The 18277-nt window shown below is 41.7% G+C and overlaps 1 protein-coding gene across 2 annotated transcripts in view; it reads right to left on the bottom strand.

Moving 5' to 3' along the window:
• Window positions 1–18277, bottom strand: part of LOC148394879 (alpha-2-macroglobulin-like protein 1) — a 33674-nt gene that overhangs the window by 1040 nt on the left and 14357 nt on the right. The window contains exons 17-35 of one of the 2 annotated variants that reach the window (XM_088380010.1): window positions 17784–17868; window positions 17304–17460; window positions 16964–17189; window positions 16151–16277; window positions 14266–14387; window positions 13995–14046; window positions 10965–11048; window positions 10691–10867; window positions 10319–10400; window positions 8638–8794; window positions 8220–8294; window positions 6665–6827; window positions 6204–6400; window positions 5906–6121; window positions 2863–2981; window positions 2578–2668; window positions 2414–2482; window positions 274–379; window positions 65–106 (exon numbers count right to left, since the gene is read on the bottom strand). In XM_088380010.1, coding sequence (XP_088236136.1) covers window positions 65–106; window positions 274–379; window positions 2414–2482; window positions 2578–2668; window positions 2863–2981; window positions 5906–6121; window positions 6204–6400; window positions 6665–6827; window positions 8220–8294; window positions 8638–8794; window positions 10319–10400; window positions 10691–10867; window positions 10965–11048; window positions 13995–14046; window positions 14266–14387; window positions 16151–16277; window positions 16964–17189; window positions 17304–17460; window positions 17784–17868 — 2347 coding nt within the window. The remainder of the gene's footprint in view (window positions 1–64; window positions 107–273; window positions 380–2413; window positions 2483–2577; window positions 2669–2862; window positions 2982–5905; window positions 6122–6203; window positions 6401–6664; window positions 6828–8219; window positions 8295–8637; window positions 8795–10318; window positions 10401–10690; window positions 10868–10964; window positions 11049–13994; window positions 14047–14265; window positions 14388–16150; window positions 16278–16963; window positions 17190–17303; window positions 17461–17783; window positions 17869–18277) is intronic. The other variant, XM_088380011.1, reaches the window with a different exon arrangement.

Below are 18277 nucleotides of genomic sequence, written 5' to 3'. Positions count from 1 at the left end.
TTGTTTGACTTTGGGGCTTCAATTTCCACTACAGTATACGATAAACAAGATCCATGTGACTTACTCTCTGCACAGGGGGATGTGTACTCTGTCACAGCTACATCACCTGCAAATATGGTTAAGACAATCATAAGTGATCCGGAGAGAGGAAATTCAAGTTTCATCGCAGAACAAGGTAAGGCAGCACACACATGAGAATAAATGTTATAAAACGATGCCCTATAAAATTACATTAAGAAATAGGACAGACATTGTAACAGAAGAGGATCTTACTTGTCTGGTAGTAGTCATACACCTTCACCACAGCTGCTTTCAAGTTCCTGATCGGCACATCCTGTTCCAATGTCATGCTGTAAACCACCGTCTTACCTTTCTTTAGCTGCAAACAGAAACCACACTCCACTGAAGGGGTTTATGCTTCGATTGTGGGCTATTTGGCTATTGTGGTAACAGAAATAGACTCAGTGGGGTCCATGCATGGCTTGATGTGGTGGGCCGTGCATGTGACGCGGGCAGTTGGAGACCGCCTTTACCTCCAGAGTGTGTGTCCTTGTACGGACCCCCCCCCCCCCCAAGAAAAAATGACAGGAGTGCTATTAAGATCATTTTAAGATGAAAATGATTCATCCAGCCATCCATTTTGTGAACGGCTTTATCCTCACGAGGGTCGCAGGTGTGGTGGCAGTAGGCAGGATAAGCCCTTAACTGGTTGCCAGCCAACTGCAGGCAACATATAGACGAACAACCATTCACACTCAACGCCACACCCATGGGCAATTGGGAGCCCTTTATCGGCCTACCATGCATGTCTTTGGAATGTGGGAGTAAATGAGAACACAAAGGAAACTCACACAGACATAGGAAGAACATGCAAATGCCACACAGGAGGGCCAGAGCCAGAATCAAACCCACAACCTCATTCAATAAATTTATTTCTACAATGATTCATAAGGATTGTCCCAGGCTGGTGCTTCACAACACCCGCGCCATAAACAAATTTTCAGAAGAGCCAGGGGGCACGGCAGGAACATGCAGTAAGGCATAGCGTCTACCAAATACACAACCTCGCTGAAGTAGACAATTGCCCCGCCATGAAAATGTGCCCATCTTTACGCTGACCGCAGTTTACGTTCTACATTAACGACTTGTCAGATGAGTCACAGGCGGAGCAACTTCATGCGACAACTCTACTCTTTACAGGTAAACTTAATTTCACTTTTTTAAACTGTTTAACGCACTGTCCAATTTTCAATTCTTTTTGCGCAGCTTGCTCTTCTCTAACAAGGCTTTGAACAGCAAAATTCATGACACATAAATGGACCAATACATTCGCTGGTTCCAATAAAATTAATATTGAAAAAACAAAATTCATATGATACATAAATGGACTAATAGATTTTCTAATTAAACAATTGAGGTGGCACGGTGATCGACTGGTTAGCGCGTCCACCTCACAATGCAGAGCTTCCAGGTTTGATTCCGACTCCCGACTTCCTGTGTGGAGTTTGCATGTTCTCCCCGTGCATGCGTGGGTTTCCTCTGGGTACTCCAATTTCCTCCCACATCCCCAAAACATGCATGGTAGGACAATATGGGAGTCTAAATTTCCTCCCACATCCCAAAAACATGTTTGGTAGGCTGATTGAGCATTCCAAATTGCTCCTCGGTGTGAGTGCGAGTGCGGATGGTTGTTTGTCTACGTGTGCCCTGCGATTGGCTGGCAACCAGTTCGGGTATCCCCTGACTACTGCTCAAAGTCAGCTGGCTCGAGCACGCCTGTGACCCTTGTGAGGATAGGCATTTCAGAAAATGGATAGATGGATGGACAACAATTGATCAGCAGTACTATTCCATTGCAAACAGGCTTCAAACAGGATATTTTTACAGGGGAGTGGCCACAGTGTGTCACAGAGTGTCATCAGCAGGTTGTAATAGAAATGCCATCATTGGAAATTGTCATGGATCAAATGCCTGTTGTAAACTTTGGTGCCTAACTCCGACTTTGGCAGAGAGCAAGGGCTTTGTTGCAATGATTACACATTTTAGTAGTTGCCTTGTGTTTCAGTTTGAAATGCGTTTTGACATTTTCTCTATTTTTTTCCTCGCATTTTCCTTCTCTATTCACTGTCTCCCTATTTCCGTGCCGTTAACTAAATGGCTTCGCTTTTGCGTCCAACTTGTCGCGTGCAAATTGTGACAAAAGTGTGTTGTAGCACGTAACAGACTCAAGTTGCAGTTTTAATTTTCAATGTGTTTGTATGCAGTGCAAAATGTGAACGATGACCCGCAAATTGCGATGCAATTTTTTTATTTCAAGCCTTGGTAGTGCAGAGGTATTTAAGTTAGGAAGTACCACTTTGCTTTCATTCAAGTACATCTAATAGATGGAGAAAAACAACAACAACGTTCTTACCCCGTCCAAGTAGATGTTGATATAACCTTCATCCAGATCTACACGCTTCACTGAGCGGTCATTCTTTAACTAGAGCATCACACAGTAGATTGCTCTCAGCGTAGTTCAAATGATAACAGTTGATACAGATATTTGATTGTTGAAGGAAACAAAAAAGAACTCACTGACTCCACAGAGCTTTTTTCCAAAATGTGTCCAGACAGGAATTTGATGTTAACAATGACCATGTTCGTCTCCTCTCTCCTGCCTTGGTAACTGCAAACACATTTTTTACTCTTCAACTCTTGATTTTATGGTTGATTTTATGATGTGTCTTAAGGGACACAGCATCCATTAATTACAGACAATTGGGCTCGAAATGCTTTCAAGGGCTTTTGTGTGCATATGATTAGTCAACAAAATGTTAAATGACTAATGTGTTGAAACAGAAGACATGCAGACAAACTTACCTGGCAAAGACAAAAAGGATGAGCTGCGGCTTGGTAGAGTTGCACTTTGACATGGTGTTAGCTGAGATGTTGAAGGCGGAAAAATCAGGAGGAGGGGGGATATTGTAATGCATGGAAATCTGGAAGGTGACAGGACCAATATGCTCTCAAAAAACACCGTTATCTCGCGAATGCACAAAGTTTAAACATGACAATCAAAAATCAGGGGTGTAGTAGGAATCAAATCACTACATGGCCTTCAATGTTCAATCTGTTCTAAATAAATCTAATTATTTAGCTTTAATAAGGGTTAATTAATAAACCCTAAGAAAGTAATTTGTTCAGGGCCTTTTGCAGCGCCTTTCTAAGCAAAAACGTTTTTTGTATAATAACTCGCGTGCACACTTCCGCGTTGCTGCGGTACTACTGCTGCGTCACAGGCAATGTTTAGAAAGACATGTTCAAGTATGTTCCGTAATTTCCGGACTATAAGTCGCGTTTTTGTTCATAGTTTGGGTGGGGGGGCGACTTATACTCAGGAGCGACTTATATATGTTTTTTTTCACAAATTTTTACTTGATCATTAAGACATCACTTACTTACAAGTATAGTTGACCACTTCCCATGTTATTTTTAGTATAGTCGATCACTTCACATGCTTTTATATCTTTATCTTGAACATATTCAAAACATAAAAAATAGAGAAAACATCAAATAAAGCAATTAACACTTTAAAGCTCCATATCCAAGTCCACTGTCTGCTGTATGTACACTTGCTCCATTTTTGCTCCTGTTATATTTATTATTATTATTTACTATTATTTGTTTATTTATCATTTATTCAACACTCTTATTTATTCATTGTTTGTGCCTTCTTGGTTGTTTTTGTGTTGCTTGTATGCATATGTGTACTATCTCACCGAGGGATAGTGGGAACATAATTTCAATCTCTTTGTGTGTCTTGGTATATGAAAAAAAAAAAAAAATCGACAATAAAGGAGACTTTGACTTTGATAAAACAACCAAATAAACAAAACAAAAAACTACATCTGAAAAAAATTGTATTTTCAGACGAAACTGGATGAGGGCGCTCTAAATTTCACCGTTGGCCGTGACTCATCAACTGGGTGGGCTTAAGAAAAATGGCACCAAAAAGAAACTCATATTTTGCAGGTTACAAACTTCAAGTTGTAAAATATGCAGCTGAAAACAGTAATCGAGCAGCAGAAAGAAAGTTTGGAGAACCGTGATGTACCAATGGATTACTATTTCAAGTGACGTCAGTGGCACCGCGCAACGCGACCCACGTAAGGACTACCGGGATCATTAGCGGTGATCATTTCTAAGTGACACAGAGGACAAAGAGTTTGAAGGAATTAAAGATTTGGAGTGACATAGAAGGTTTGAAAAACTATTATGGCTTTTACGCACGCCCGGTCCTACTCTACTGAGTCGGGGGCCGGCGCTCGGCCGAGTGGCTGTCCGCGAATGGTGCATGGGGCTCGGACATGGCCATTACGCACGCCCGGTCCTATGCCATGGAGCTCTCGTGTCTGGAAGTCCACGCCGCCACACGCTTGGAAGTTTGTTTTGTTTAATAAAGAGCCGCTTACCAAACCCACGTCTATCCTTATACTTTGTTAACGCTACAATATAGTTATATACTAGATCTGTGGAATAAAGACGAGGCTGACGTCAGGGCGCACGTGCGGCGATGTTGACAAAGAACGAGGAATTTGATCGATGGATTTAAAGTGCACGGATGATTTGATAATATTATTGGCTTATATTATAGTTATTTGAAATATAGTTTATCTATCGCAGTGGTTCCCAAACTTTTTCAGACTGGCTCCCCAGTGAATTCCTAGAGCCCCCCCCCCCCCCCCCCGTCGACTGACTCGTCCTATCGCACATGTTGAATTGGAGTGACACCGATGGTTTTATAAACATGTTATTCATGTAATAGTTGTCCTTAATCACTCTATATGTTACGTCAGGCCCGTTCTCAGCTCTTTGTTTGTGTTTGTCACGTTAGCATACCTATCGTTTAGCCTGTTGTTGCTATTTAATGAATTGAAGTGACAGCGATGGTTTTATAAACATGGTATTCATGTAATAGTTGTCCTTAATCACTCTATATGTTACGTCAGGCCCGTTCTCAGCTCTTTGTTTGTGTTTGTCACGTTAGCATACCTATCGTTTAGCCTGTTGTTGCTATCGTTTAGCCTGTTGTTGCTCGTTCATGACTGTTTTTGGTGTGGGATTTTGTCGAATAAATTGCCCCCCAAAATGCGACTTATATATGTTTTTTTTCACTTTTGGGGGCATTTTATGGCTGGTGCGATTTATACTCCGGAGCGATTTATAGTCCGGAAAATACAGTTATTAAAACGTTAAAAAGGCTTTCTATGTACTGTCTTTCCTTGTAAAAAACTCGTGTGCACGTGCGGCTTATAGTCCGGTGCGGCTTATGTAAGAAAAAAACTGAAATATCCCTGAATTTTAGCTGGTGCGGCTCATAATCCGGTGCGGTTTATAGTCCGGCAATTACGGTATCTGCAACAAAGAATTCATTTAATGATAAACTAATGTCCATTTCTAATTAATAAACAGGACAATATTTCAAATTGAAAGTGCACAAACAGTAAATTATTGTAATTCAGTTCCTGGTTTGGTGGTCCATAATATGAGAAAATAGGGATCTACCGATCGTTGTTTTCCATAGGCAAAGCATTTCTTTTAATTCAACCCAATTTAGTCATATTTCGAGGACTGCAGAAATTGGATAATATATACTGTTGAGTATGTATAGTGTTCTGTATATATTTTTTTTATGTTTTTTAATGGTATCATCACAGCAATGTAATGAGGTAAACGATAAATGATCTCTTATGTCAGCCCTTGAGTATCTGGGCTTAAATTTTGGAACCACGATCATGCATGGCTAACATTAGGTAACTAACACATAATTCTTGAGTATTAACCCAATATTCGAATTCTGAGATACAATTACAGATACAAAGCAACTGGTAATTATTTGTAAACAGAAGAGGTGATGTAATACCTGTGCCAGAACACAGCTTGCTCCCTCGGCTTTAATGGTGTATTCCCCGGGAACATCGCTCAACTTCTCCTCCTGGTACAGGAGCCGATTGCTCTGGTCCACTATGAACTCCTTGTTCAGACCTCCTAATGATGTCACCGTCACTACAGTCCTGCCCTCAGCGCTGTAAGTGGTAGCACCGTATTTCGCCAGTGCCTGGAGGGCCACCACAGTGTCCTGAGGAGTACAGGAGGACAGAGTCAAGAAGTCTGCCCAGATGGTAAAAAATTCTCCCATTCCTGCTCGCAACCTTTCTTACCTGTGTGGAAGAGAAGCCTCCGTATGGATTTTGCTGCTGTGTGAGCCAAAACACGATGCTAGCGCTATAGTCCAAACCAAAATCTGGCAGAGTAGGCCCGGAGAGGAGCGCCAGCAGCACATAGGATGTGATCTCCACTTCCAGAGAATCCAGTCCTGTCCCAGAGGCCCCTGCTCGCTTCCAGTGGCGGGTTCTCCCTGTCACAAGAACATTAGTAATCAAAATGTATCACATGGGGTAGCCAACAAACAATTCAATCATGAAGCCAACTGCAATAGAAACTACAGAATAGGGCAGTGTAAAAATTGCAATGCTAGAGAACTAGGCTTTGAATTATATTTTCAGAGCTACACTCGTGTTAATGATTGTAAATTTAGCCCTGCACATACATATAGCTGTTTCCATGCAACAAAAATGAAACAAGATTTGAAAGTGATCCTGTGAGTAATGACGTGAGGTACCCATTGTACTGGACTGCTGGTGCAAATAAGTGATGAGTTTCTTCCTCATCTCTTCTTCCCGAGCCAGGGTGAAGGTGTAGGACATCAGCGCTGTGGTGTACAAGTTATCCAGCTGGTTGGTTGCCTCCTTCAGACAGCCCAGACAATTCTCGATCACAGGATCCTGTCAAAAATCAAACACAGAAATCTAAGGTCTCAACGGTGGACTCACAAAATGATGGCGAAATGGATCTTTTTGAGTGAGACCACGTAAATCTGAGCGGCTTGCCTCCAAACATTTTGGACAACTTACAAAAACTAAATACTTATTTTTGTTTGATTTTTTTTTCATGTCATAACAGTGGGACTAATTTATATGACAATCTGAGAAAGTTTCTCCTCTCACAAATTGGCAGCTAAACTGGGTGAAGATCCGAAGCCACTGTCAAGTAACAGAGAATACCAATTTAAAGCCAAAACGTGAACAAACAGCATTACATCCTGACAAGCGGCACATACACAAAATTAAGGCTGGGCGAGTACTGATACCAGGAATTGGTACCGATACCAATCCCAGACTTATTCATTTCAAGACATCAGTAACCTCAACGGTACCAATACGGGTATTGTTCCCCCATTTTTCTAATCAGACACTAGAAATTAGAAGAATAAGAAAAAAATCCCATTCATTTCATGAAATGTTAAGGAAATTTGGAATAATGGATTGATAGGTCTTTATTTAAAATTATCTGCAAGTGTTTTTTTAGGGGGTTTGGGTTTATGTATAAAAGTAGTCGTGGTATCGGCACTTGGTATCAGTGACCACTGTACTCAAGATTGAGTACTTGTATGTGTGTGCGCGCGTGTGTGTGTGTGTGTGTGTGCATGTGTGTTATTTTTAATGGCTTTGTGATAAAGTGCTGCCTCCACAAATGAAAATACAAGCTATGCTGTCTTTCTGGGGATTATGGGTCGCATACGCTTCACAGTTACCTCGCCTTTTTAGACTATGGGCTCAAAAAGTCTATTCATCTTCCATTATACATGGGTTATTGGTGGTTATTTGCTCAAGAAAGTGCATTGATAAATTTAAAGTTGTAACGTCACTGTAATGTGTGATATTGAAGTATTTTGACAACAGCTTGTCACCAACCTGTTGTTAATTTGGTGAAAAATAATGCTTAGAAGTTGAAAAGAAATCAAATGGCTAACTTTGATGTAACCAGCAGAGACACTGTTGAACAAATACAAAAATAACTAAAACATTTATGACATTTCCCCAATTTTATCAAATACCAATCACTCTTGCAGTTTGTGCAAACCAAGCACTGATATCGCATTTAAAATTTACAACCATAAGCATCTCGTGTTATACTGTATGAAAGTTTGAAGAGGATCTGAGGGAATCGTGGCCAGGAGGGTGTAAACAATGAACAGCTAAAAACACAGCAGGCAAGGTGTGATTAACACAAAAATATCCACCTATGTTGCCACATTGAAAACGAAGACCCAGTAAAAGACAACACAGGAGGTTTGCAGTCAACTGTTTGCAAACTAGAAGTGACGTCTGACTCACTTTAATGTCGGTGTCCAGTTCCAACAGGGCGGCAACGACATAAGCCGTCAGTGACACGTTGTCACTCACTCCTCCCTGAAGGGATATTGAAACATGCATGCATTCATACATTTACAGGGTTGGGACGGTTACTATTAAAATGCATTCCAGTACCGTTACTAGTTAGTTACCTATTAAATAATGTAGGACGTAAATTAATCCAAGTACCATAATATTAATATAATGTAACTTGCATAATTTTAATTACTTTTGGATTCCTCTAATACCAAATATTCAAATTAAGCCAAAATAAAAATAAATATTGCCAACATATGTATAACATACAACAGATAAGTGATTACTTAATTTCAGTTTGTTTTCAGTTCAGCCCAAAGACAGGCTCTTATAACCCCGACTGGTTATAAGCTGGCATCATCACCTTCATGCCATTGTGGAAGAGTTTCCCCACAGATCTGATGCAGCCATCACGCCCCTGGTTTGAGTACAACCACTTTTTGGCATCCAAGATGTGCTTGGGATCAACAAAGATGTGAGGCCTCGCTCCACCAAATGACTTCATCACAAAGGAGGTCAGCCTAGACAGAGACACACACTTTTAAAAACAAATCAAAGCACAGAGTCCCTGTGGTGATAGCCCCAAAATGAACCCAGCTATAGGACAATTACGTAACAATCTTGTGTGTAATATGAAGCCTCTGTGCTACAAGAGAGTTCAGCTGAATCAGACAGAGGGGCAGCAACATTTTTGAGTACAAACAAAATTATTCACAAAATCCATTAAATGTCGTAAGGTGACACTCCAATATTGTTATGATTGCAGAAAATATTCAAACAGAAATAGTACTTGAAATCAGTGTTAGGTTTAAGGGTAGATCCGTTTTTGCACAGTGTTAGTAAATAAGTAAAAGTATAGAAATGTAGAGAGGGAGGCCATGAGGCAATAAAAGACAAAATAGAAATCCTCCTTTTTCTACGCATGCTAGGTCCCTTGAAAGGTGCCATGTAAATGTAAAGTTATGTTATTGTGATTATTTGTTCATATAAAACCCTTGTAAACCTGTCTGACATGATGAGCGCAGTCTAAGTTGTTTTGCCCACATTACATTGGCTCCTTCATGCAAGCTGTTTTCTCCAATCTTTTGTGGTAAATATTAATGTGATTGGACGCTTGAGTCCTTGTTCCCAATAACAGCCACCCCCATACATACTCACCAAGTGCCAAACTGCCCAGCATTCTTTTAGCAAAACCAAAGCGTTTGTTAAATCCCCCCAGGCGATGTGCTTTAAGCCCATTAAGAGCAAATATTAACATTTTCTGGCAGCAGCCTCGTAAAGTAAATGGCTGAAATGTTTTCTGGTGCCCGAAAAAGAAAGACGTGTGTGCATTATGCCTTCCTTGGCTGCCATTTCTGGTTTCGTATCAAATTAAGCGTGAACTTTAAGCTGAATAAAGTCACTGTCAAACAAAGCACTAAGTACTTAAAATGTTCTGTAACATCTGATGCAACTGCACCGTATTGTGTGTTACATCATTTATTCTGGTATTTTTGGCCTTTTCAGATCATCATCAACATTGATTGCGACACCAGTGACAGGCTCAAATACACTCTAAATATTATTGTGACAGAAAATATAAGTGAACTACTGGCAAAGGAATTAATCAAACTTTTCAGTTATCCACAATGTAATAGCAGTCATCTCTACGCAATTCATATTAAAAACAGATTGATAATCATTCCATACACACATACATGGTGGAAACCTCAAGGGTGAAATCATGCACGAATTTACTTCTTTTTGTATGAGTGACAAGGGAACCAATGTTGAATAGTCAAATATTTATACGTACATTTCATTAAGATTAGTTGTGCTTAGTTAATTGTTTATTTACATTCTCCCAAAATATCCCTTAACATTCTATTTTGTATTCATAATACTTATTTGTTTTGTTTTATTTGAACTGTTTCGTGCTTTTTATCGTCCAGGTGCTCGAAAACTGTTTCCACAACTGAGACAGTGTTTCTTATTTTTGATCCCCCAAATACCAATTATTTTAAATTGTTGAGACAAAACACCTTCCACCCTGCTTTCCAACTTACCAGGTGTTGCCAGACGCGTCGCTCTTCCCAAAGGCGCTGTAAGAGCCATCGTCATGCTTGTAGGTGAGCTCCCTTTGGTATCCTAGAACACACCCGTCAAATTCTCTATGGCAGCCACACACATATATGCCCTAAACAATTTGTTCTTCATTCATGCAAATACATGTTTGCCGCACAAATCTAATCTTTGTAGGCTACGAGAATTTGTGCATAAAAGTTTAATACAACTAGTAGGTTAAAACTATCTTCTGTTATTTTATCGATCAGTTTTGTCTGAAAAATCTAAGTTGCAGCTTACTGTCCCATATTACGATCCATTTTTGACAGTCTTGTTTTACGAACCCCTCTTCAGTGCTGGGAATGCTGACTCACCGCTCTTGAGGAAGTGTGTTGCCTTGTCTTGAATCTCAGTAGTCAGTTGGCCTGTGCTTTTCAGATAGTTAAGAATGTAGATGTTGGGCGCAAACAGCAACATGTTCTGCTCCCCACAGCCATATGGCATTGCCAGGAGTTGGTCCAAGTTCTTTATGGCTCGGCCCATCAGGTCACCTTCGGTCAAATAATCTCATTAGGGAGGTTTCTATGAAGAGTAGTGGTATGAACATGCAGTCCGACTCCGAGAGTGTAAACAAAATATATTTTTTACCAAGTACAGAGACGGCGGCTCTGGCAGATCCCGCAACAAACAGCTCTGGCATCAGAAGGGAGATTTTCTTTTCCACTGGTCCCTCTGCCAACAAAAAGTATACAAGAAGAATGAGCATCATCATTTAAATACATACTACCCACTTGTGCTTTGATAGCCTATTAAATACCTACAAGTCAGTCTCTACAGAACCCATCTCCAACGTGAGATCTACCAAATGACATTATATTTCTGTCCATCCATCCATCCATCCATCCATCCATCCATCCATCCATCCATCCATCCATCCATCCATCCATCCATCCATCCATCCATCCATCCATCCATCCATCCATCCATCCATCCCACGTGGGCAAGGGGAGGACATGCAAACTCCACATAGTTGGTGAAGGCATCCAGGCCGGTTCGGAGGCGGGTTCGGGTGTGGCCTGAGGGTGCCTCCAATGCACTTCGTGACTGCTTTGACACCACTGACTGGGACTTGTTTAAGCAGGCAGCCACCTACAACGATCGGACGGACATAGAGGAGTATACTGACTCTGTTATCTCTTACATCACGAAGTGCATCGATGATGTGACTTGCTCGAAATCCGTCGTCACTCGAGTGAACTGGAAGCCGTGGCTGACAGGGGCTGTCCTCAGACTGCTGAGGGCCAGGGACAAGGCTTTCAGAGCGGGGGATGAGGCTGGCTTGAGGACAGCGAGGGCCGACCTGTCCCGAGGCATCAAAGAAGCGAAGAAGGCGTTCTCGTGCAAGGTCTCCACCCACTTCAAGGACAGCAAGGACGCACATAACCTTTGGCGGGGCATTCAGACCATCACGGACTACAAGCCCGCGCCGAGGAGCTGTGAGGGCGACGTCCGTCTGCTGAACGATCTGAACCGCTTCTTTGCTCGCTTCGACGCCCAGAACAGCACTTACCCGCTGAAGAACACTCCCCCCCCACACGAGCAGCCCCTGCGCCTCTCTGCCGACGGTGTGAGGAGGGCGCTTGCCGCTATTGACACCCGTAAGGCGGCGGGCCCTGACAACATCCCGGGTCGAGCGCTGAAGGACTGCGCTGGGGAGCTGTCGGGTGTCTTCACGGACATCTTTAACGTTTCCCTGCAGCAGGCCATCGTCCCCTCGTGTTTCAAGGCTGCCACCATCGTTCCTGTGCCGAAGAAACCTGCACCGTCCTGCTTCAATGACTACCGCCCCGTGGCACTGACGCCCATCGTCATGAAGTGCTTTGAGCGGCTTGTCATGGAGCACATCAAATCCGTTCTCCCCCCCACCATTGACCCTTTCCAGTTCGCGTACCGTGCCAAGCGGTCCTCTGAGGATGCCATCTGCTCTGCCCTCCACTCGGCCCTCACCCACCTGGAGAGAAAGGACTCTTATGTGAGGTTGCTGTTTGTGGACTTCAGCTCTGCCTTCAACACCATTGTGCCGCAGCGACTCATCTGCAAACTCGACGAGCTGGGCCTCAGTACCTCCCTCTGCAACTGGCTACTGGACTTCCTCTGTCAGAGGCCTCAGGTGGTGCGTGTTGGCGACAAAATCTCCGCCAGCATCACGCTGAGCACGGGGGCCCCCCAGGGCTGCGTGCTGCGAGTTCCTGGGGGTGCACATCAGTGAGGACCTCTCCTGGTCCGCAAACACCTCGTCACTGGCAAAGAAAGCTCAGCGCCGCCTGTACTTCCTGCGGAAGCTCAGGCGTGCATGTGCTCCTCAGGCAGTCCTGTCTACATTCTATCGTGGCACCGTTGAGAGCGTCCTCACCAGTTGCATCGCTGTCTGGGGTGGTAACTGCACTGAACAGAACTTGAAGGCCCTGCAGCGCATAGTGAATACGGCTGGTAAGATTATTGGTGCTTTGCTCCCCTCCCTGAAGGACATTTACACCTCCCATCTCGCCCGCAAGGCAACCTCGATTGCGAGAGATGTGAGTCACCCGGCTCACTCTTTGTTTGACCTTCTGCCCTCTGGGAAGAGGTACAGGAGCCTGCGCTCCCGCACCACCAGACTCGCCAACAGCTTCTTTCTCCAGGCTGTTAGGACCCTGAACTCGCTACCCCCTTCTGCGTAGCGTGCGGCACTGTTGCGCTATTTTCTGGAATGTCTGCTGTACGCGCACTTGCTCCTTTTTTGCTCCTCTTATTTATTTATTTATTTATTTATTTATTTATTTATTTATTGTGTTATTTATTCATTATTTATTCAGCACGCTGTTGTTATACTTGTTTACTTGTTTGTCTGTTGTGGGCCATGTCTTGTCACCGTGGGATAGGGGGGAACGAAATTTCGGTTTCTTTGTGTGTCTTTGGCATGTGGAGAAATTGACAATAAAGCTGACTTTGACTTTGACTAACTGTGAGGCTGCTATGCTAATTATTTGTTCCTAATTGCTAATTGACATGCTGATTGTTTTATTTCTTTGTATTGTGTGTTACCCACAAATAAATGTACAGCAGAGTAAAACTAATTTCAATTACTACAGTAAATAATAACAGTGAATTTCAAGAAGAATCTTCACAATCTAAGATTTGGAAAATTTCTTTAAGATTTTATTTCCTCTGGATTCAAAAGGACAAATTAATTTGATCTGATGGGATCATAATAGGATCCTCCATATTAAATTAATACAGCAGCTACTTGCGCAACCTGCATTTGTGCTTTGCCAAAGCAAATTGTGCTCATATCAGATGAGACTCGTCAGTGATATGAGCATCTGAAGAAGTTTAACTGTATCTATGGTTTTTCCTTTGTGTTTTCCTTTATTGTGAGGACTCTCCTGATTATTTGATGTGAAGACATGATTGAATATCAAGTAAAACCAAAGTTACAAGTTCGTCAAAGTTAATCAAACATTTTAGAAATGATCTTGAGAAAATACAAACCTTGACCATGACAATACTTATTTTTATATGTAGTGGGAAAAAAATGACAGCAACAAAATAATAGCAAACTCTTATGTTGGTAAAACAAAGAGCCCCTAAACAGTGTACAGCAAGACTTTCTGGACAATTTCTAGGTGTAAAACGTACCTGCAGGACAGAGAAGGGCATTGTGACTGACTGACTGAGGTGTTCCTTCAGCCTACAAAAGCAACAAACATGGAAAATGTTCAACTCAAACGATTTAGACAACACAGCATGCCAAATTCAACACACAACGTGGTTCAAGGTTCCACAAAAGGCTGACGATTCTCCCCTGACCTCTTTTGTAGTCTGTGTTTAATGCAATGAACGGGTCCACGAACTTTCGTTCATTGAACGCATTCAGGTACAACGCTGGTTGCGTGTGACCAGTACTGACCTCCACTAGCAGGCTGCGCACCACAGTGTCAATACGGCCCACTTCAGGGACAGAAGTCACCTCGTTCCCACAAAGCATGTTTGTCTTGAGGGCCTCAGCGCTCACCTTCACATCGATTTTGCCTGTATGCAAACAAACAGTCGTATTCCGAGGTCAGGTAAGGAGGGCTTTGACAAATTTACCGTGAACAGCTTTCCGGACTAATTTATTTTTAGCTTTTATCCCCCACACCTCCTCAGAATTCCGCTTTTCTCACCCAGATTCCGGTCTTATTTGCTTTCATTAATCCCCATTTGTTTCCTTATAATACACGCTCTGCCCATACCAAATTATCTCCCACCCCCTCCCGTGTCTTTCACAGCCCAAAATTGTTCTCACTAAGGCCAAGTACAGATCAGCCCCTGAGGGAGCGGTTTCCAAGTGTTTCATCAGTGATGCTACCTGACGTGTTAGTACAAGTGATTGTCAGCAAGCCTCGAAGAGGAGATGGAGCAGCATGATTTGACACTCAACAAACCCTCGTCGCTGCTTGATGGAAGCAATTAAAATTCCTTAGCTTTCGTGCCAGCTAGTTTTCCAAAAACATTGTTTGTACCATAATCCATCTAGTTTTGGTTTTGCATTGTCATTCCATTTCATTTCACTAAGTCTAAAACACATTTTACTGTCTTCCCAGGGGTAAAGCTTAAAATACTGTAAACATTGCATGGATGACATTCATTCATTTACAGTTTTTTTTCAATGGCTCAACTCAATGTGAAATATTTCAAATGTAACATTTACAGTAATTTTCGAACTATAAGACACTACTTTTTGCACAAGCTTTGAACCCTGCGGGTTAGCTATAGTCCAGTGTGTCTTATCTATGAATCTTTCAGATTTTTATGATATTGATTGTATGAGGATTTGTTTTGGTAATGCAGGTAATAAAATATGAGGACATTTCATTTAAAACACCTGTGGCTATAAATGAACAAAACAGGATTTCCCCCTGTTGTGTAGCTACACAGGGACATAATATGTAGATGTGATATGTAGAACCGATGAACCAATCAGAGGATATTATGTTTTACGTCAAACGTAGGGGCGGTAAACCAATCAGAGAAGTGTGCATAATGCGTAGAGTACGTACCTCCGCCGCAAATAATGAATAAATACTATCGGTTTCTGCAAAGAAAACAGCATAAAGACCCTCTAAAATGGCATCGACAAAGAGACATGCTTACAAGGCACAATTGAAGCTTTCTGGAAAGCCGGAATCATTGCCAAAGAGCAACATGACAACAACAAGACAATGACAAGAGGGAACTTGGTATATTTAATGGCAAACTTGCCCTACTATTTCATTCGGATACAGAGAATGAGGACTTTGATGGATTTGCGTATGAAGGTTGATAAACAATGTCAGTACAGTAGAGTACATGGCTAAATCCTAGAATAAAGTACAACCGAACTCACGTTCTTGCTCCCGTGACATTTTTGGTTCACTGTAAGCCATGGCAAGGCCTGTGTGTGAATTAAGTACAGAAAAGCCCGCGCAACTAAGTTTGCACCTTTTAATTTGAAGTGCCTTATTGTGCGGAAAATGCGGTAATCCACTTTTGCGTTATCTGGAGTCACTGTGCATTTCGGCTCTATAAATGTACTTTTCCTCAGTTATACAATAATTTGGAGACTGTCAACGACTTCTTAATCTTCTGTCTCATATCGCATCTGCAATTTTTTCATATTCTTCCTTGTTTTCAAACAGTTATTCATTCATAAAATTCTTAGATAATTGTAAGCTAATGCATACATACATATTCAGTCAGATAGAATGAAGTAACACATAACAGTATTAAGAACACAGTAGTTAAATGTTTTTAAGTGAGGTAATCATTCTTACCAAGGGTTGTTGGGGTGACGATCCAAGAGAAGGTTCTGCTCTCCTCACTGCATAGACACATGCTGTATTGACAGTCGTCACAATTTCTGAAGGTATACGTGTCAAACTGGGCCAGTGTAACTTTCACCTGTAGATCCACACAAAAAAAAAAATTCTGTAAGCAAACCATTACAGAATATATCACTTTTTTTTCAGAAGGATCTGAAGTGGGGGAAGAAAGCAGTTAAAATACAAATTTACAGCATTAATACTAAATTTGTCACTATTGAATAGTATTTTTTTGAATCAATGACTCTATTACAGGGGTATCAAACTCATTTTTGTCACGGGCCGCATTGTAGTTATAGTTTCCTGCGGAGGGCCGTTATGACTGTCAACCCAAGTAAATGTATGAACGCCTCATATTATATACAATGTAAGCTACAAAACAAACTGACAAATAATTTGATTTCAAATCAGACTAGTGAAAACTTATAGTTTAAAAAGAGGATTTTTAAAAGTGAAGACAATTTGCAACCACACCTACGGGCAATTTGGAGTGGTCAATCGGCCTATCATGCAAATTTTTGGAATGTGAGAGGAAACGGGAGTCCCCGAAGGAAACCCACGCAGGTACGGGGAATACATGCAAACTCCACACAAGCAGGCTGGAGCCGGACTCGAACCCTGCACTTCTGAACTTTGAGGCGAGCGTGCTTACCAGAGCACCACCATACCAACCAAATTTAAATTATTTCTATTCAGTATTCATAAGGTCCCATTACAACCAGGTGTTACATGATAGTATTTCGTTAACGAGTAATTGATATTTACCATGATGCATTTAGAGAGATAGTTGAAGACAGTGGCTTTTAGAATAAACACTTCCCCACGGATGACAGAGTAGGGCAGCGTCAGACTGACAAAGAAGGGCTGGAATGCTGTCAGCGCAGTGGTGGGCGCCACACCGAAGCCCACAGAGGAGACGCAGAAAGCTCCAGTGGCCCACTTAGTGATGGAGTCTGGGACCGTCTTCTCCACATTCACAGTACCCTGGTCTCTATACACACGCAAGCCAGGACAATTAACAGGTTGCTTTGAAGTCAAACAAGACTGGGACGTTTAGTATTTCAAACTGTCAAGTTTTGAATATCTGCCATCTGAACATATTTACCCAACAGAAACTAAGTCCCAGATCCACGTTTCTGGGAAGAAAGTTCTAATGGTCTCCTTCTTCTTCTCCTTCATAGTTTTCTCCTGAGTTGTCTCGACAATATCAGAGACCCGCATCACATTAAAGGCCAGGGAAACCGGAGAATCTACGACATCTGCTGCGAAGACATAAAAATTACTTTACCATGAATCAGCTGCAGGAACACACACACTGTCATTATGTTTGGATGAAGAAAGAACCATAATGGTGTAAATTAGGGCCACATTTTCACAGTCAGAGAAATGAATCACTCCCCTTACACAGAAAACCAGAGTGCTTCCGAAGAAAAAAATTCATTAAATTTAAAACAAGGTAGACTTCAGGTGCCATGCTATAGTTATGGAATTCATGAACAAAAAGTATGTGTTCCAATGAGCAGCATCTTGTGCAAGAAGCTTACGAAATTGTGGGCGATAAAAGAATATCCTGTAGAAAACATACCATCATAATCATACCCAAATCTTTCTAGTAGGCAGTTTTGGGGTTTCTTCACATCAGAATTTGTCACAAGCTTGACTCCAATCTCCTGAAATAGAGAAAAACATTTGTCAAGCCACAAAGCATTAACTACAAAACGACTGCTTCTACTTCGAATTCTTCTTCTATACCAAGAACATCTACCTTGTCAAAGCAATCTCGAGGGAAACTAATTAGAATTATATTTTGTTAGAAGATAAGATAAAAGTTGCTTTTTCTTTTTTAAGTTTCCAATTTTTAAAATAAAATCTTGGCTCTTCCAGTTCGCTGGAGTTCCTTCCACAGATGCAAAAGTTTGAAATCTGTGTGTGTGAAACTGTGTGGCATTTGTTTCAAAACTAAATGAGTGTCCCACAAGCTCTATACTATAATGCCATGCTTGATGACACATGCCTTAAAAATAAAGCAGACCAGTCAATCGTACCGTTATTTCCGCACTATAAGGCACACCTAAAAAC

This window comes from Syngnathus floridae, chromosome 7 (assembly GCF_059516105.1).
Source record: "Syngnathus floridae isolate MCC-2025c chromosome 7, RoL_Sflo_1.0, whole genome shotgun sequence".
Classification (NCBI taxonomy): domain Eukaryota; kingdom Metazoa; phylum Chordata; class Actinopteri; order Syngnathiformes; family Syngnathidae; genus Syngnathus; species Syngnathus floridae.
The sequence above is the reverse complement of the archived record's forward strand: the minus strand, read 5'-3'. Positions and strand labels throughout refer to the sequence as shown.